At 41.9% G+C, this 21,358-nt stretch overlaps 1 protein-coding gene across 1 annotated transcript in view; it reads left to right on the top strand.

Moving 5' to 3' along the window:
• The window catches only part of LOC132383501 (chloride intracellular channel protein 4), a 154,425-nt gene that overhangs the window by 82,642 nt on the left and 50,425 nt on the right, over positions 1–21,358 (top strand). The window contains exon 3 of the mRNA XM_059954536.1: positions 17,340–17,465. Within this exon, the coding sequence (XP_059810519.1) occupies positions 17,340–17,465 (126 nt within the window). The remainder of the gene's footprint in view (positions 1–17,339; positions 17,466–21,358) is intronic.

The raw sequence follows: 21,358 nt of genomic DNA on the forward strand, positions 1-21,358 counted from the left end.
CCATGGGACAATCTAGCCCACCCGCTACGTCTTAGGACTGAAGGAAGAAACCACACAGGGAATGCCCCCACGATTCATGGGAAGGCCATACAAAAACTCCTCGTAGAATGGCGCCAGAATTGAACTCTGAACTCCGGAATGCCCCGAGCTGTAATAACATCGCCGTGCTAACCACAACGCTACTGTGGTGCCCCCTTCAAACACTTCTTTTTCCCTTGTGAAAGAAAGTGAATCCAATAGGCAGATTGTAAGTGGAAAAATATAGCAACAAAAATATATGAACGGAGCAAAAGTGGGGATGCCAGTTGGCTGAACGGCGTCTTTTTCTTTTAATCCAGCCTGCCAAAGGTGCTGACAAATGTTGGGGTGGACTCGCTGGCATTTCCTCGTCCTCAGCTGCTCCCAAGTCACATTTTTTTTCTCTCCATAGGAGGTGAGGCAGGGGTTGGTGGCTGGTAATCGCTTTTCATTGTCGAATGTACTGGGATAACAGTGATAACTTTGCCCATACAGATCATTTCATCGATGTAGTACGAAGGGAAAAGCAACAGCGGAAGGCAGAATAATAGGTTGCATTTTTTTGAAGTAGTGCAGCGCTGTACGGACAGACAATAAGGTGCAAGGTCATACCAAGGTAGATTGTGAAATCAGGAGTTCATTTTATTGTATTAGCAAAAGTTCAATTGTCTATTACAGTGGGATAAAAGCTGACCTTAAGCCTGGTGGTATGAGCTTACAGGCTTTTGTATCTCCTACTCAATGGATGGCACTGGGGAGAAGAGAGAAGGTTGGGGGAGTGTGGGGTTTTAGATTCTGCCGGCTGCTCTACTGAGGCTGCAAGATGTGTATGCAAGGTTAATGGAGGGGAGGCTGGTTTCCGTAATGTGCTGAGCTGTGGCCACAGCACTCTGCGTGTCTCTTGGGAAGAGCAGGTGCCGTACCAAGTCATGGTTCATTGAGCGTGCATTGATAAAAGTTGGTAGAGGTCAAAGAGGATTTGCCAAGTAGCTTTAGCTTCCAGGGGCACTAGAAGTGCTGATGTACTTTCTTGCCCGTGGCATCTATGTGGCTGGACAGGCTATTCACAATGCTTTTGTCTCTCTTGACTTCAACACTGTTGATGTGCACCAACTCCTTCCTGAAGTCAATGGCCAACTCTTTTGATGACATTCAGGGACAGTTTGTTGCCACGACACCACACCAGTGTCTCCTTCCTGTATTTGAACTCATCATTATTTGAGATCTGGACTGTTATTGTGGTATTATCTTCATACTTGTACATGGGACTGGAGAGGAATCTGGTCATGCAGTTATGAGCGTATTTCAGACATTTAATCCAAAGGAACAAATAGGTGACACAGCCGTTAACAGTGTCAATGGGTTACCTTAAGTCAAAGTAGTTTTCAACCAAAGAGTGAGTTATTTAATTTCTGAGGATTAGTAGCCTTTACTTCATTAATAGACCGTAAAGACAGAAACAAATATTATTCACTACCCACAATAATTGTTTTGTAGGGAATATTTTGCTGTGGATTAATAACAAGGTGGAACAAAACATACAGTCACTAGAAACGTGCAAAACTGTCATAGGAATCGTACATTTAGAGTAAAATAAGAGTTAACAATCATGATTCTACGAAGGTGTCCAACAAATTCCTTTAGCATCCTTTGACGGTTTGCATTTGTTAGGATATGCAAATATATGATGATTTTATTTCATGGTGTGAAAGGTTTAACTCCTCTTGTTTCAGCTTTGTTTCACTAATACCTTTTCCATTGAATTGTTGGGAATTGCTGGGCTTTCCAAACCAGTGAACGATCTTCCTTCAAAAGTAAATGTAGCCCTATATCTCTCCTTGTGCCTTTTCTGCACCTGCATCTATTTGCTTTGTTCTATTCTTCACTCCCTTTGGTCTTTAGTTTCACAGTTGTTGTGCTTTGAAATTTTTACCCTAAATCTCATCATCATCACATCTTTTCCCTCCTAAAACTCTTTTTATATTTCCTGGGTTGCAAGGCATTAATTTGCTGATAGCACTTATAAGTGACAGCATTTTCCATGCCCAAACGCATTAAATTCAAACAATAATTTGAGCAGTGCTGTCAATTAAAAACTTTGGAAAATTTCTGATATGTTAACAGTGAATAGTGGGGATAATTTTCGGTTGTACTTTATAGCTCTAATTACTTTGGGAAGTTATCTGTAATACAGACACCCCATATGCTGATGGACCATCAGAGGAAAAGTGATGATACAATTCAGGAGACAAATCTGATACATAAGTACCAGATACTCCACTAACTTTATTCTTTTTTGGTAATGTAATCATATAGTGGCAGGCTGGTGGCGTAGTAGCATCAGTGCCGGACTTCGGAGCGAAGGCTCCCAAGTTCGAATCCAGCCGTCTCCCTTGCACGCTTTCCAGCTGTGCTGGGTTGAGTGTCAAGCTAGCAACTCAATGGAGAAAGAATGGTGTTCTTCTTCTAATCATATAGTGTTCTGTAATAGAAATTGCCATTAGAGTGGGTATCTGTCTTTCACTTTCCACAATGGCAGCTTGATAGCTTAGTATATGACACCCTCAAATATTATTTATTACCTAATTCATAATGTATATTTTGGTATGCTTTTGTATTTATTGTGGTGAAGGTATCACTGATCTGGAATGGAAGTGTTTCTGGTTGTTTTCTAGTTCCAACGCTGATGAATCCCCGGCGTTTTCTGTACGAAACAGCAGAGACAAGCTTCCTACAAACGAAGTCTTGGGTACTAATGTACAAACATGGAAACATATGAACTAGAAGCAGAAGTAGGCTACGTGCCTGCTTTGACCTCGACATTCTTGCCTATTCCCTCTCTTTCTTGTCAAAAAAATTATCTAATTCTTCTTTAAAAGTATTCAAGGACTGTTTTCACCACCATTTGAAGGTGAGAGCCACAGAGACTCGCTGCAAGAAAGAAATCTTCCTTATTGGTTGTTTCTTTACCTTTAAACAGTGGCAACCGTCTCTTCCCAACTCACGCATTTATGCTCCCTCTCCTACCCCCTCACACACCTACACCACTGCCCTGCTGTACATATTTGTCTCCGAGGAAAATGCTTCTCTAATTCCATCCTGTCAGTATCCCTCAGGATCTTAAATCTTTCCATCAGGTTTCCCTTCACTTTTCTAAACTCCAGTGGGTACAAGACTAGGAATCTCAATCTTCCCTCATTAGAAAAAACCATCCAATTCCATGTCTGAGTCTTGGAATCCTTCTCTGAGTTGAATCCACTCCATTAACTTCCTACCTTAAATAAAGAGCAAAATTCTCTGTGCAGCTGCTCCAGGTGTGGACTCACCAATCACCAATGCCCTATGTCACGCCACTTACGATGCCATGTTTTGATTAAATTACACAGTACAACGTGTTTGTATTTTACTTTTTTTGTTTTTTTACAGAAGTTATAAAAACAATCAGCATTGTAGACTTGTTCTGGTGTTAGATTTTCATCAGTGATGATCTTGGCAAACACATCAATGAATTTCTCTGCTGCCTCGTGATCAGCAGATGCTTTATCTTTAAAATTTTTGAAGCTTTATAAATTTACTGCAGTCCTTTTCTTATATTTCCACAATCACCCTGCTGAATATTCATGATTACCTTTGATTTTCAGTTTATCGTGATAGATCTTTGCTTGTTCCATGATCAGCATACTATTATGTTCACTCTGATGCTGCGGAATCCACTCTTTCAATACACGATCAAAATCTTCATTTTTGCTTTATATAGTGTTTTTCTATTTTTCATTGACTTTGGTTCATTTGATGTATGAGCTCTCTTCTCAGAATAGTCTGTGGTGTGCTGAGATCTGCACCTCGCCTGGAAACCTTCTCAGAGCCTTGTGGAATTTCCTATTTACCATGTGACGTCAGTGCTCAAAATTTTTTTGATTTCGGAGATTTTCAGATTTGGGGTACTCAACTTGTAGTAGGTCTTCTTCAAACTTCCTGAATGAAGTCCCGATGAAGGATCTCGGCCCAAAACGCCGAATGTTATTCATTTCTATTGATGCTGCCTGACCTGCCGAGCTCCTCCAGCATTATGTGAGTTTTAAATCATTCCTCTCATCTTAAATCTGCAGTAAACCCTCAAGTATTTTGCTCTGAGGAAAGGACTCTTGCTATCTGCCATATCAACACTTTTAAGACAATTAGGACAACTGCACTGCTCCAAAGAGCATTATATGAGGTCCTTCTTACCCTCGGCCATCAGGCTCTGTAATGAGTCAACCTATAACCGGGGGAAGTGATCTTGCAGTCTTTGACTTGTAAATCTTGTACATCTTATTTTTAAGGTAACTTATTTTTATTCTTTCTTACTTTTCTTTCAATATTTATATATCTGTACACTTGTAATGCTACTGTAACACTGTAATTTTGGGATCAATAAAGTATCTATCTATCTTATACTTAAACAAATATACTCTAATAATTAATTTTACATGCTTCTCTCAGCTTGGCCTTCAGCTTTCAGAGCTCCAGGGCTCCTTATGATTAATAGACTCTAACTCAGACAACAACCTATTAAATCTCTTCTGCATTCTCTCCAAAGTCACCCCATTCTTTCTGTAATGCAGACAGCAAGCAATACTCCAAATGTGGCCCAAGCCAATATTTTATCCAGCTACAATGTGACTTTCCTACATTTACAGTCAACGCCCAGACCAGTGAAGACAATATGCCAATCCCTTCTTTACCATCCTATCTAGTTGTGTTTCAACTTCCAGTGAGCTAAGGACTTGCACCCGAGGATCCCCCTGTACACAGTTTCCATTACTATTTGCTGTGTCTGTATCCTAGCTTTATGTGAGTCAACATCTCAGCTTCATAATCACTTACAATTTAAATAATACCTTCTAGATTTTTTTCTTGCCAAAATGAGCAATTTTCCAGTTCTCCATATAATACTCCATTTGTCAGATCTCTGCCCATTTGCTTACCGTGTCCATATTGGCAGCATCTTCGTGTCTCTACAGTACTCACTTCCCATTCTTTATCTCATCATCAAATTTAATGATTCTGCCGTGTGAATACCATTTATACAAACAGCAGAAAGTTGAAGTCCCAGCACCAATCCCTGTGACACTCCACACACCAGTGACTTTTTAATGTCTACTCTCTTTTTCATGCCAGCCAGCCAGTTTTTGATCCATGCCAATACACAGCATCATCCGCCACAAACATTTATCTTCTACTGAGATCTTATCAATTGCCTCCTGGAAACCACTGGTTCCTCTTAATTCTCAGCTCACTTTGGTCCTTCGAACCTGAATAAATTAGTAAAAAATAATATCATCGTCATCATTGTTATGTGCCATATTGTATGATGTAGGTGAACATGGTCTTTTGACCATGATTGTTCTTGGCGAATTTTTCTACAGAAGTGGTTTCCCGTTGCCTTCTTCTGAGCTGTGTCTTTACAGGACAGGGGATCCCAGCCCTTATCAATGCTCTTTGGAGATAGTCTGCCTGGCGACAGTGGTCGCATAACCAGGACTTGTGATCTGCACCAGCTGCTCATACGACCATCCACTACCTGCTCCCATGGCTTCATGTGTCTCCGATCAGGGGGATAAGCAGGTGCTACACCTTGCCCAAGGGTGACCTGCAGGATCATGGAGGGAAGGAGTGCCTTGCACTACCTTTGGTAGAGATGAATCTCTACTCTGCCACCCAAAAAAAACATGCTATGCTTTCACAGAACCATGTTGCCTCTCCCTGATCGTCTATAATTCATCTGTCCACTGCTTAATAATAGTTTCTAAAATTTCCCATGATAAAGCAACTGGTCTGTAATTCCCAACTGTCTCCCTCTTCTTTTCAATAAAGAAGTTATATCCACTATTCCAATCTAAGGAAACTTTTGTTTTTGAAAGTCAAAATCCATCAATCTATCAGCTGTTTTGTTAGCCAATTGCTATAACACCCATATGTTCAAATTTGCTTTATTTGCCGCATGCAATTGTCATCCTGTTCCAAATTATAGTCATTTGTTAAATCAGGAATTAAATAGCAACATGAATGTTTCTCCAAGTTCATTTTTCTGCCAGTAGTATAGGTCATCAAGATTATGGTGTGATACCTGTGATTAATTAATAAGTCATAGCATGAAGCAAAGGCTGCATTTGCGAACGTGGCTAAGATATCATCAGAATTATTTACTTCTTTATGTTTAATGCAAGATCAGTACTTATCTTGTGTTAAGTTTCAGAAAATGGTACGGAAGGGCACTGCATACGAACAAGTTTAAATTTAGAACTTCAGCACAGGAAAACATTTTGTATGATGAAGTTTGATGTTGAAAATTAGGAATGCAAGGACTTAATGAGTAACTATATTAAACATTGTCAATCTTCTCATAAATTTTAGTTGCACGAATTTAGTATTTGTTTCGGCTTTTGAGCTGCAAACGATTGAAAGCTGAGATAGGAATGGATTTATGGGTCACAAAATTACAAATCCTTCCAGGCTAATTGTATCTCTTCAACGTGGTGTATTTGTACATCGGAATTAGCTTCTTATCACGTGGCACTGTCATTCTGCAAATGTTTATGGTGCAATTGGTAGGGCAGCTGCTCAAAATCCAAACCAAACTGGTAAAACACTACAGCGGCAGAAAATAGAAAATCATATACAGTTTTATAAAGTCAACAGCTGCTGTAGCTGCTGTGCGCCGAGACGCTGAAACACAATCTCAGAGTCATAGCAATCATAAATTGTTCTTGGGCGACTTTAACCACAGCTGGGAGCAATTTTTAGGTGACAATATGTTTTATTTTTGAGGAAAACAGCAGGTTTACCACCCTTTTTTTGACAGCTCAAAGCAAATTTATTATCAAAGTACATAAATGTCACTATACACAACCCTGAGATTCATTTTATTTGTGTGGGCATACTCAGCAAATCCAAGAGCCTTGATAAAAGAACGTACCCAACAGGACTGACAAATGGCCAACGTGCAAAAGACAACGTATTTCAAATACAAAAATAAAAGAAATAATGATAATAAATAAATAAGCAATAAATATTGAGAACGTGAGATAAAGCGTCTTTCAAGGTGAGTTCATAGGTTGTGGGAACAGTTCAGTGATGGGGCAAGTGAAGTTATCCTCACTGGTTCAGGCGCCTGATGGTTGAGGGGTAATAACTGTTCTTAAACCTGGTGGTGTGAGTCCTGAGGCTCCTGTACCTCCTCCCTGATGGCAGTTGCAAACAGAGAGCATGATCTGGGTGGTGGTGGTTCCCTCATGATAGATGCTGCTTTTCTGACACAGCGTTCTGTGTAGGTGTGATCAGTGGTTGGGAGAGCTTTACCCGAGATGGGCTCCTCACCTCCTCTTGTGTGAAAAGATTTTAGAAAAATACCTAGTCAACATTACAATAATGAAGCCAAAAGGGAAACAGAAAGTATGAAAAGCACTCAGTCAGGAAATGCCAGCAGGAAGAGAAACAGAGTTAATGGTTTAGCTTGAAGACCCTTTGTTGGAACTGGTGTAGGACCATGCTGTCCTCTCACTGCTCCCATCAGGGAGGAAGCACAGGTGCCTCAGGTCCCATACCCCCAGGTTTAGGAGCAGTTGTTACTTGTCAGCTATCAAGATGCTAACGTGCTGTGGACATCTTCACTCACCACTACACTGAACTGACAATGGATCACAACCCATGGACCCACTGTCAGTGAATCCACAACCCATGTTCTCAATTTTATTTATTTATTTAGTATTACTTGTTTTTTAGAATTTGCACAGCTTGTCAGTCTTTCTTTGTGTGTAGTATTTCATTGATGTAATTGCATTTCTCTGTTCTGCTGTGAGTGTCTGCAAGACCATGAATCTCAGAGTAGTATTTGGTGACATATACGTACTTTGATAATAAATTTACTTCGAAATTTTGAACGTCAACCTGAAACATTAACCCCTGCTTTTCTTTTCAAATATATTTCTTGACTTTTCTAGCAGTTTCTGTTTTCATTTCAGCCTCTATAGTAATTTTTAAATCATGAAATCAAACGACCTTTAACTGGGATAAATAGAAGAAAAGATCTTATATGTAGATGAATTCACAGCCAAATTCCTGTTTCATTAAGTATGCGCAATGGAAGGATTTGTAGCCCTGGGGAACACATGACTGGCCAAGAATGCAGATTCTTTTTAGTCTCTGGACTGGACAGCGAGAATTGTTGGCCAAGTTTGGCTGGATTGACAATGTTTTGGGTTGAAACATTGTATCAGGACCTGAAACAATTCCTTTCCTCTCCCAGATCCAGCTCACCCCACTGAGTTCTTCCATCTTGTTGTCTAGATTCCAGACTTTGCTGCTTCCAGTGTCTTTCTTGACTGGACTGCCATTGTCCTTCTTCCCTCGCCCAGTGTTCTTTGCATGGGATAATAATTCAATACAGCTCATTTGGGATTTTAAAAATTTGGTTTTAAACAGATAACCAGTGAATTCATTCAAAGAACTGTTTTGCATCTGGTTGCTTGTAATGTTTACAAGAGCCTAATTTTTCCAAGGTTTTAGCACTAGTACTTGAAAATCCTCAGGGTGGTCTGGAGTTAGAAGTCCAATTCCGGCAACCTTCTGTAGGGAGTCTCGGCACATCTTTCCCACAAAATGCGTGGGTTTTCCCCAGGTGCTCCAGTTTCCACAGTCCCAAGACATATTGGGTAGGTTAATTGGTTGTTGTAAATTCTCCGGTAGGGTAAAATCATGGTGGTGGGGTTGCTGGGGTGACACGGTTTGGAGGGCTGGAAGGGCCTACTCTGCCGAGTAGTCCTAAATAAAGAAGAAATAAATAAAATGGAAAATGTTTTAAATTCTTTTCCCTGTTGATCTTTGGTTTATTACACGGCTAATCGGGAGGTCGCGTGAAGGTCAGCACTATGTTTTGCAGTAACAGTGAACCAGGTCCAATTGTACGTTCTCCCCATGACTGCATAGGCTTGTTTCCTCAGCGTGCTCTGGTTCCTGCCCACAGTCCCAAGACGTACAGGTTGGTAGGTTAATTGGTCATTGTAAATTGTCCTGTGGTTATGTTAGGATTAAATTGGGGGATTACTGGGCTGCGCAGCTTGAATGGCTAGAAGGGTCTATTCCATGCTATATTCCAATAAATAAATCAATAAAAGGTTAATATTTGGAAAAAATATGTGGGAGCTGTAGCATTTCTAATCTTAATTCAGGAAGGTACTCCCTGATATCCAGACAACGATACTTCAGATAAATAATTCTTTGGTTTTGACCAAGTATAAACCTTAAGTGTTATTTATTGTCACATCTCATGCTGATGTATTTCTACTGCAATTTTAAGCCATTATCAGATTTTAGTATTTGCAAATTGTGTAGATTTTTACTGCTGTCAATGTATTATTTTCTTCTAATTTGCATCTCCAACAGAGATTGGTTCTTATTTTCTTAAAAGTAGTTTCAATGATCGTTAGTAGCAATGATAAAGTAACAAATTATAATCCAATGATTTTACAAAAGATTTTTAATTTGTCCTCTACATGTCCATCTGCCATTTCCAATGGTTGTGTGATTTATATTCTGTCCATGGCCGTCTCAACTCACAAACTCAACTTTATCATTCGGAGCAAAATTAAGGAGTTTGCATGCAGTTCACTACTGTTTTGCTGCTCATTGATTCTGTACGCTCTGATTAAGTCGATTAATACTCTGCAAATGGGAATTAACTTTTGAACTCTGAGATTTTGGCAGCTCTGTTTGCCAGTTTGACTTTAAACAGTACTTTATGAATGCCTCACATTCATTCTTTTTCGAGACCCCAAGGTCTTTACCTTTCTGCGCTGATATTTGCTACGTTTGTATCCGGATCCCATCTGATGTGTGAGCTTGGTCCTCGTTATTTGCTGATTTACTGTCCATGTTGGGTGGCGTGGTGGAGATGGGTCTCTACCAAAGGAAGCGTGAGGTACTCTTTCCCTCCGCTAGCCTGCTGGCTACTCTTGGGCAAGGTGTAGCACCTGCTTATCAGGATCATGTGAAGCCATGAGGGAAGGTGGCGGATGGTCGAATGAGCAGCTGCTGCATATCACATCTTGGTTATGTGACCATATAGCCAGGCTGACAATCTCTGAAGAGTATTGATAATGGGAGGGGTCACCCATTTTGTAAAGACACTGCCCAGAAGAAGGCAAACCACTTCTGTGCAAAAATCTGCCAAGAACAGTCATAGTCACCACGATTGCCGACAGCATATAGTGATAATGATGACTATCCATGGATCCATGTATTTGGAAGGTCTATCCAGACTTCACTTCAAGCCATTTCCAGAGACACAAGAAGAGTGGGCATCATAACTTTACCCAAGAGGTTGACTCAGAGTATGGGCCAGGTATGGACATCTGGGACTGAGGTTCGACCTGTGGCCAGTTGTGTGACCTGAAGCAAGGCCTGGCATTCTTGTGTGTATTTCAAGTTGTCTGTACAAACAGAAATTCACTGATGTGCGAGTTACTTCATCCAAGGAGGGTTACTGCCAGCAACTTCCATTGAGTCCACCTTTTGATGGTGATACGTGGAAGTCTGCTCGCCAGTCCTTTGAAAATAGAAAGAATTCAGTGTTTTGGAACTTTATGGATTTATTCCTCAAAATAAATTAGAAAATATGTAGCTCAGGTGGTTGTACTGAGTTGTTCTCCAATCTTGGTAATCCATCTGCAGACGTTTCATCACCAATAAGGAGACGTTATGAGTGTGCTGTTAATTGTGGTGTGTCTTCTGAACGCTTGGCCTGTATATACTTATCAATCTGCTGATTGGTCGTTAACCGTGATGTGGGGAGGAAATCTCATTGCTGATTGGCTCAGTGGCAAACTTCATTGTTGTGGTCTGGAGTTTTGCCCGCATTGGCTTATAAATAGGATTGAGGTCTACATCTCCTTTCACAGAATTGTTCACAGAAAACCGTGCTTCTAGGAATTCACTCGCGTGTTTGCTCGCGTCACACCTTTCACTGATGCCCAGTCGAATATGTTGCCCTCTCGGCCTTCATGGTTAAAGACTAGAGAGAGTTGGTCATGGCGCTCCACAGCCAGTTGATGTTCATGGATCCTTGTGGATTGGCTTTTCCCAGTTTGGCCAACGTAATATTTGCTACAGTCCCTGGCATTGGACTTTGTAGACCACATTGGCCTTGTCCAGTAGCTTGCTTCATTCTTTTGGTCTGCAAAGTACTCTCTTCGACGTTGCTATTGGTTTATTGCGCAACCGAAACTATTGCTCATTATATCTGGGCTTGCCACTTTAGCATTTTGTAATGCTGCTCTTTTCTATAAACTTCAAGTACAGTATCTGCTTGTGTTCCATTGTAAATTGGTTTCATTTGCTACCAGTGACAATTACAGCCTTTTTACTTAGTTGATGTAGTAGGGTCAAGTGATCTTCATCAAATTATGTTTGTTTCCCAAATTATGGGCAAAATTTTCTCTGTATCTAAGATGGCTAACATCCTTTCTCCTGGGTCAAAATGTCTAAAACTAGAAGGTATTCATTTAAGGAGAGAAGGGGGAAAATTGCAAAGGAGATGTGCAGAGCAGCATTTTCACACAGAGAATTGTGGGTACTAGGAATGCGCTGCCAGGGGTGGTAGTGGAGACAATTGGGGCTTTTGAGAGGCTCCTGAGTGGGCACATGACTATGCCGACAATGAACCAGGGGTAGACAGAAGGAATTAGGTGTTACTTGCTTGATTCCTTCAGCACATCGTGGGCTGAAGGGCCGGTTCCTGTGCTGTACTCTTCCACGTTGTGTGTGCAAAGGGAGTTCTGCACAAAGAAAGACAGAGAAACTGCTAGGTTTTTCTTCAGAGTGCTTCCTCTTTCTCATCCTCAACATGGTGAATGTTGATTTTTAATTTTTTTTAGTTTTATAGAGGGTACAGCACGAACAGGCCCTTTGGGCTGTACCACCCAGCGATCCCCCAGTTTAATCCTGGCCTAATCATGGAACAAATTACAATGACCATACAGCCTTCCAATCACTACACCTTTGGATTGCGGGAGGAACCTGGAGCACCCGGAGGAAATCTCATGCAGTCACAGGGAGAACATACAAACTCCTTACTAGAAGCAGCAGGAATTGAACCTGGATTGCTGATAATGTTAAACTTTGTTCTAACCACTACGCTACCATAGATTTTGCCCTCAGATGTGGCAGACAACATCTTGCCATTGATACAACCTTTGTTGAATTTATGGGTTTAAATAAATGATATGACTTCTGTCTTTATTCAATCCCCAATTTTTCTCAACTCATTTTTTCACTTCAACTTCTTATTGTCAATACTCCAGAATTATTACTCAAGAGTATTATCAGTAAGTAATAAAGTCCACGTTTTGTTGCTATTTTAATACTTATACAGTAAATTTTCTTGATATCTGGCTGCTAGTAAGCTGTTTTGATTTTTTTAAATGACCTTTGAATAACACACATGCCAGTGCTCTTAGGAAGGCAAACTCCTTTTCAAAGACTCATTTTCAACAGTGTAGATATTTTGTAATTACAGTAATCCCATCAAGGATTAATAACAAAACAGTGTTACAATACACATGTTTAATGTAATTTCAGTCATTTTTTTTCCTCACACAGAGTTAACAACAAGCCTTTGACCATTAAATTCCTGCTCTCTGAAACTGGTATGAAACAACAGATGATTCATTGTCAGAGTTTAAATTCACATACACATCTTAAGTATCCAAATTCAAATCCTGTGCCAATGTGTCAAATTAGATTTAGAAAATTGGAAAAAAGGGCATTGACTAAAGTGTTCCAAATCATTACATTTCATTTTCACTTTCAATTGTGTATCAGCATTTATCTCTTTGGTTAATACATCTGCTCCTTCTAACAAGCTGTTGCTTATCCATCTTTCCATTGATACCTGTGATCTCAGGTTCCAGTATTATCCAAAAATCTGTTGATGTTAAGTCGAGAATTTCAAAGGCTCACTTCTCCCTAGGTTTAACAGATTTCTCCTCAATCCTCCAGTTCGGGGTAATGTCATTCTTGAATCTATTATTAAGAATTTTGAATACTTAAATACAATTGAAAACAAACGAAAATGGTAGCATAGTGGTTAGCGCAATGTTTTATAGAACAGGTTCCCTGGGTTCAGTTCCCTTCACTATCCTGTAAGGAGTTTGTACGTTCTCCCCGTGACCACATGGGTTTCCTCCGGGTGCTTCAGTTTCCTTCCACGGTCCAAAGATGTACCAGTTGGTATGTTAATTGGGTCATTGTAAATTGTCCCGTGATCAGGACAGGGTGAAATCAAGGGTTGCTGGGTTGGCTTGGCTTGACAGGCCTGTATCACGCTGGATTTCAGTAAGTACAAAAAAGATTAAAAAATCACCTCTGAATCTTCTAAACTCTCGAGAGAGTAAAGGCTAAGCTTGCTTAATCTTTCCTCGTATGATATCACAAGAATCAGCCTTATGAGGCTTTGCTACACTCTATCTCGAGTGTATCCTCCCTTAGATGGGCAGACCAGATCTGTACACAATACTCCAAATTCGGTCTTGGAACAACCCTGTATAATTGCCAGAAGTTATTGTTCCTCTTGTAACAAATCCTCCTGCAAGGAAAGGTCCTGGCCTGAAATGTTGACTGTTTGTTCACTTCCACGGATGGTGAGTTTAATGTATTTTGTTTTGGCCATGCATACACAGCACTCTGGTTAAATATCTCTGATGGGTGGATGAGAGACCCCAATGATTCTCTCATCAGTCCTCAGTATCCTTTATAGGGATCTGCAGTCAGATGTCTTACAATTCCTGGACTGGATGGTGATGTAGCTGTTCAGGACACTCTTGATGGTTCTCCTATAAAAATTAGCTGGAATAGCAGGCTGGGTGAGCTTCACTTGCCTCAATCTCCTCAGGAAGTGGAGACGCTACTGTGCTTCCTTGACCAAAGAGGTGGTGTTGAGGGACCAGGTGGATTACGAGAAACTTGGTGCTCCTAACTCTCTCCACCGAGTAGCTATTTATCTGCAGTTTATGTCTGTCTTAGCATATTGTGGATTGCTCCTCCTCCTCTCTTATCCTTAACACCTCTCTCCCATTTCTCAATCTCTCTGTCTCCATCTCTGGAGACAAACTGTCGATCGACATCTGTCAGAAACCCATCGTTCACATGATTATCTTGACTATACTTCTTCCCACCCCTCTCCTGTAAAAATGCAATTCCCTTTCCTCATGTCCTCCACCTCCACCACATCTGCTCCAGGATGAGGTTTTCCCTTCCAGGACATCACATTCTTCTTCAAAGAATACACTTTCCCTCCCTCCACTATTGATACTGCCCTCACCTCTGTCTCCTCCATCTCTGAAGCATCCATTCTCACACTGTCTTCCCAACGCCTTAACAAAGATAGAATTCCACTTGACCTCACCTACCACCCAATGAGCCTCCGCATCCAACACATCATTTTCCATAACTTCTGCTATCTTAAAAGGGATTCCACCACCAAATAAATCCTTATCTGCCCCACTTCTCTGCTTTCCACAGGGTCGTCCCGTCCATGATTCTGTCATCCGTTTGTCCCTCCCCACTAATCAACCGCCCAGCACTTCTCCCTGCAAGTGGCCCAAGTGCCACACCTGTCCATACACCTTTTCCCTCACCTCCAGTCCTTCCAGGTGAAGCACAATTCACCTGCGAATCTGCCAGGGTAGTCTATTGTGCTCCCGATGCAGCCTCCTCTATATTTGTGAGACCCGTCACATATTGGGGGACCGCTACATTGAGCACCTCCACTCCATCCGCCAAAAGCGGAACTTCCCGATGGCCCAGCATTTTCATTCCCATTCCCATGATGACACGTCCTCTTGTGCCAAGATGAGGCCACCCTCAGGGTGGAGGAGCAACACCTTATATTCCATTTGTGTAGCCTCCAACCTGACGGCATGAATATTGATTTTTCCTTCTGTCAAAAAAATTCCCTCTGCCTCCTCTCTTCTCCTGTTGTCCACTCTGGCCTCTTACCTCTTCTCACCTGCCTATCACTCCTCCTTCCCTTTCTCCTATGATCTCTCTCCTATTAGATGCTTTCCACTCTAGCCCTTTACCCTTTCACCTATCACCTCCTACTTATCTTCCTTCCTCTTCCCCCACCTTTTTATTCTGGCGTCTTCCCCCCTTCCTTTCCAGTCTGGAAGAAGTGTCTTGGCCCAAAATGTCGACTGTTTATTCATTTCCACAGATGCTGCCTGACTTGCGGAATTCCTCCTGCACTTCGTGTGCATAGGTTTGGATTTCCAGCATTTTTCATGACATATGCTGGTGATAGTAAACTTGATGTGTGTTTTCTCTTTCTTCTCCTCCTCCTCCTTTCTGTTTATCTGCATCAGAATAAGACAAATGTCATGAAGCTTCTTGTTTTGCAGCAGCTGTATGGTGAAATATATAAAAATAACTGCAAATTACAGTTAGAATGTATAAAATATAAATAAATGGTGTAAAGAGTAAGCAAAGTAATGAGTGAGTGTTCACGAACCATTCAGAAATCTGATGGCAGAGGGGAAGTGGTGGTTACTAAAACATTGAGTGTGGGTCTTCAAGCTCCTGTACCTCCTCCTGTAATGATAAGAGAGCCTGTCCTGGACACTGAAGGTCCTTAATGATGCATGCCACCTTGTTGAGGAATCACATTTTAAAGATGTCTTCAATGGTAGAAAGCCAAGTGCCAACGAGGGAGTGACAATCTGCAGCTTTTTTCCAGTCCTGTGCATTGGAGCCTTCGTACCAGATGGAGACGTAACCAGTCAGAATGCTGCCCACAGTTCATCTGTAAAAACTTGCTCGAGTCTTTGGTGACATACGATGTTTACTCGGCTTTGCACTGAACTGAGGCTGTGGCCTGCTCCAGGCTTCATGTCTGTGGACTCACTTTTGTTCTGAATGCCACTTACTTACTTTTAATGTGTGAACAAATTGTTTTCTCTGCACTTTGGATGTTTGACGATCTATTTTTATGGGTTCTTTTGGATTTCTTTGTTATGTGGCTGCCTTTATGGAGATGAATCTCACAGTGGTATGATGTATACATGGTGGTGGCATCCGTCGGTTCGAGAGACCATGGATCTGCGCCTGGAGTTTCCAGGGCGCAGGCCTGGGCAGGGTTATATGGGAGACTGTCAGTTGCCCAAGCTGCAGGCCTTCCCCTCTCCATGCCACTGATGTTGTCCAAGGGAAGGGCACTAGGACCCATACAGCTTGGCACCGGTGTGTTGTTATGTGCAATGTGTTGTTAAGTGCCTTGCTCAAGGACACAAACACGTTGCCTCAGCTGAGGCTCGAACCAGTGACCTTCAGGTTACTAGTCTGACGCCTTGCCCACTAGGCCACGCGCCAACAATAAATATCAACTTTGATAATAAATGTACATTGAATTTTGATACCTAATCTCCTCATGCTCCTGATAATGTATTGCAACTGGTGTGCCTTCTTCATAATTTCATCAGTATTTTGGGCCCAAGATAGATCTTCAGAGGTGTTGACACCCAGGAACATGAAGCTGCTCACCACTTCCACTGCTAACTCCTTGATAAGGACTGGAGTGTGTTCTCTAGATTTCCCCTCCCCGAGGGGAAGTCTGCAATCAATTTCTTGGTCTTACTGACATTGAGAGCAGGGTTGCTGTGACTCCGCTCAATCAGATGATCTATCTCTCTCCTGCAGACTTCATCACCGTCTGAGATTCTAGCAACAGTTGAGTCAATGGCGAATTTACAGAAGGCGTTTGAGCTGTGCCGGGTCTCACAGCCAAGGGTAGACAGAAAGTGGATCGGTGGGCTAAGCTTGCATCCTTGAGGTGCGCCTGAGCTGATTGTCAGCGAGGAGGAGATATTATTTCCAATCCACCCTGACTGTAGCCACCTGATAAGGATCTTTCCTTTGTCTGGTCACATCTTTCTTTTGTTTAATTACATGGTGTGATAATTCCCCCTGCTTTCCTGCTTCCATTTTTAATTCTTTGCTTATTTGGCTCTCTGCTGTCACTGGATGCCAGTGTGTGGAATCACTGGATACCAGTGATTGTTGGAAGTGTGGGTGTCTCACCAAGAAGAAGTAAGATTCGAACAACAGGTCAAGAGTTGTATCAAGCCCAGAGTTTCAGACATCATTAGAACACAGTCTATTGGGAATGGAGACTTCCTCATGGCCTCCTAGTAAAGCACTATAATTCTACAGTGTCAGCATTCTGTGAAGTCGCTACTTAATTATTCTGCTGATGTTAATTGACGATATTCTCTTGCTTTCTAAATTAACAGGAAACCGGCTGACTTGCAAAATCTGGCTCCCGGAACACACCCGCCGTTTATAACCTTCAATGGAGAAGTAAAAACCGATGTCAATAAGATTGAAGAATTCCTTGAGGATGTGCTGGCTCCACCAAGGTAAGATTTTGTGCAAGAAATCCAGATAGTATTTCCCAAAAGACTTCATCCCAGAGTAATGGGCAGCACAATGTGAATAGAGAGTGAATTTTAAATGATTTTCCACAGGAGGCCTAATGGATATTGTGTATATTAAATATTTCAACATTATTTGAGCATTCTTATATATAATTTGATTAAACATTCTTCTGTGTTTAAATAATTAATTATGGGTTAGATGTAAAAATACGTTGATTGCATACGTGATCACACTACCACGCAATACGTGTGTGCCTCGCTTAAATTGGAAGTTACACCTGCATGTTTTGAAGTTACAAAACATGAGAGATATAATTATTGTTTATCTCTGCCAGCATTTTGCAGCATTTTAGTGGGTTTAAAACTTGCATTATTCACATCCATCACTTGATGAACTGCGTATACGGGGTGGCAGGCATGCCTGGCGTTGTGAACTTCAGTTCTGTATGCTGTTTGCTTGCGTTCATTGTCTGCACGATTTGTTTCTCTTTCTGTCTCTGCACACGGGAACTCGATGGTCTTCTTTTGCTTTTAATGGGTCCCATTGGGTTTCTTTGTTTCATGGCTGCTGTAAGGAGATGAACCTCAAGGTTGTATAAAGTATACCTACTTTAATAATAAATGTACTTTGAATTTTGATAAACCCATTGATGAACTGCACATGCGGGGTGTCACAGTGGTAGAACTGCCGCCCCACTTTCTTATTCTGACTTTTGTCTCCTTCCTTTTTAGACCCGATGAAGGGTCTCAGCCTGAAGCATCGACTGGTAATGTCCCGCCATAGATGCTGCCCGACTTGCTGAGTTCCTCCACCTTTTATGAGTGTTGCGCACTGGTTCTGTGATCCAGGTTCAGTACTGACAGAGTGGAGGAGCCTAATCCCTCGCTGACCTAACTTTCTTCCAGATAAATGTTGGCCACTGTAAATTACCCCAAAGCACAGTGCACAGGTGAATGATAAAATCCAGGGAGGACTAAAATAGGATTACGGTCACTGCCAATGGGGGCTTGATGGTTGATAAGGACATTGTAGGCCTGGGGTCCTGTATCTGTGATATATGACTCTCTGCAGGAATTTTTGCAGCAGTTTGCTAAAAATCTTTAATAAAGTTGACCTGAAATGGATTTGGATCTGTAATGGTACACTAATATGTAAGCATTGTATTTGTCTACCGTTATATACTAATGGTATTTATCAGTAGTACATATCATTAGTATACATTGGTAATACATACAGTTAGTGTATAACAGTATACGAATGGTATATACTACAGTTAGTATAACGGTATATTAGTATCATCATCATTAAGCATATATACACAATGTCAAAACTATAAATAAATACATCTCATCTTTACTGAGAGGTATACACACTTTGGCATACACGTACTTAACTTCCAAACACATATAAGCTAGACCCTTTATTATCAAATATTATTATCAATGTTATTCACTTTTCCTCCCCATACCTGGGAACAGCAGCTCCCAGCGCTTGATGTTCATTCTTGCACCTTGTATCTCTTCTTTCTACTCCACACGTGCACAATGACGTCACCATTTTCCCTTGCATAAGTGCACTTCAATAATAAAGGGTAATGTTCAACGTTCACCTGGTTACATATGCAGTATACAACTGTGAGATTCATCTTCTCCAGCTAGCCACTATACAAAGAAAAGCCATGGAAGTCAGTTCAAAGAGAAACAGCAAACCCACCCCCCACAAACAGAAAAAACATGGCAACATGATCATCAACCCCCCCACCCCCAAACCCTCCTCCCCCTGCACAAAATATAACTAGAACATCGGCACCCAAAACCTCTTCTCCACAGGAAACACTGCAAGATAATTAGCCCCCAATTCCCTCCTCCGTGCATGAAAAACTAACAAAAATACAAAAAAAAAATCAACTGCCAAACTGCTCTTCCGCTTGTTTCTAATAAAATCCTTTCCTAATTAAAAAAAAAGCAGAAAATGTTGGAAACATTGAATAAGGCAGGCAGCATTTGTGGAAAGAGAAACAGAATTAACACATCAGCTCTGAGATCCCATTGTCCTGACAAAAGGTTTTAGGTTGGAAACATCAACTCATTTTCTCTTTCCACTGATGCAGGGTTTGTTCTGAACAAGGAGAAGTAATGTTTCACCATTATATAGTCATTATGTGGCATTGTGGTAATATTAGATATGATAGTGTGAAATTGATGGACAATATATCTGGGTGTCAGAGTAGCGTAATGGTTAGCCCGACACGTTATAGTATTAGCGACCCAGGTTCGATTCCTGCCACTGCCCATAAGGAGTTTGTACGTTCTCCTCGGGATTGTGTGAGTTTCCTCCGGGTGATTCGGTGTTCTCTCACAGTCTACAGATCTACCGGTTGGTAGGTTAATTGGTCATTGTAAATTCTCCAAAAAAGCACTTTTTGCAGATGACTGCGCACTCATGGTGCACCAAGAGGTCCACCTACAAACAATGGTCAGCAGATTCTCTGCCGCATCTAAATTGTTCAGCTTGACAATCGGCCTTGGTAAAACAGAGGTCCTCCTGCAGCCTGCACCTAATAGTGCTCCACCACAGCCATGCATCACCATCGATGACACACAGCTATGGAACGTTGACAACTTCAAATACCTGGGGAGTACCATCTCCAGCGACGGTGCCCTTGATAAAGAAATCACGTCAAGGATTCAGAAAGCAAGCCAGGCACTCGGAAGGCTCTGGGTCAAAGTTCTGCAGCACAAAGACATTCGCCTCTCCACTAAACTGAAGGTTTACAATGCTGTTGTGGTCTCATCACTTCTATATGGCAGTGAAACCTGGACACTGTATCAAAGAAATGTCAAACAGCTTGAACAGTTCCACAATCGCGCTCTGCGAAACCGCTGGCAAGACCGTATCTCCAACCTGACAGCCCTGGACCGAGCCAATTCCACAGGCATTGAAGACAAGGTTTTGAAGGCTCAGCTCAGATGGACTGGCCATGTGATCCGCATGGATGTGTCCAGAATGCCGCGTCAGTTGTTCTACGGAGAACTGGAGCAGGGCAACCGTGCCCAAGGTCACCCAAGGAAGAGGTACAAGGACATCCTCAAGTCAAACCTTAAGTGGGCCAAACTCCAGCCCCGCGATCTCGAACACACTACTGCTGATCGGTCCAAGTGGCGCAATCTATGCTCCAAGGCAGCAAACAACATCCAACCCAAGTGGCGCATGCAGCGCCTCAAGGCGAGTCAAGAAAGACACAGGAAGGCGTCCGCTCCTGCCCCAACGGGCGGTGCTCCTTGCCCCATCTGCAACCATATCTGCGCTTCGGACTTCGGCCTCAGAAGTCATATGCGTGCCCACAGACGTTAACTGCGCAACACACTCGTCTTCCTCGGACGTCGAGAGACTGCTACCAGTAAATTCTCCTGTGTGGGGGTTGCTGGACAGCTTGGCTCAAATGGGTCTGTTCCTCACTGTATCTCAATCAATCAATATTTATCAGATTACGTCATTGCAGATAATGTGACATTAGTTATATGACACCTTGGTTCCAAATACTCTTCCTTTTGCTGTGTGTTTCTGACGGATTTTCATTCCTTTGCAGTACATTGAGAAAGTGGGATTTCCAGGGAAATTGGCAAATAGCTCTGAGTTTGCCAGCTGCGAGCACAGAGGGGTCATGTCAGATGATGATGATGGAAGAATTCTTCTGTGGAGAGCCATTGCTCCCAGATCACTTTCAGCCGGGCTTTCCAAAGCATTTTTTCACAGGAATCAGGAAATTCCCAGGGTATTTCACAGCCTGAAGAATATTCCTAACTGCTGGTCATGTACAAATCTAATCAGGTCAAGATCTACATCGACAGATGTGTTTGAAGCACCACCACCT

Source organism: Hypanus sabinus, chromosome 30 (assembly GCF_030144855.1).
Source record: "Hypanus sabinus isolate sHypSab1 chromosome 30, sHypSab1.hap1, whole genome shotgun sequence".
NCBI classification, from domain to species: Eukaryota; Metazoa; Chordata; class Chondrichthyes; order Myliobatiformes; family Dasyatidae; genus Hypanus; species Hypanus sabinus.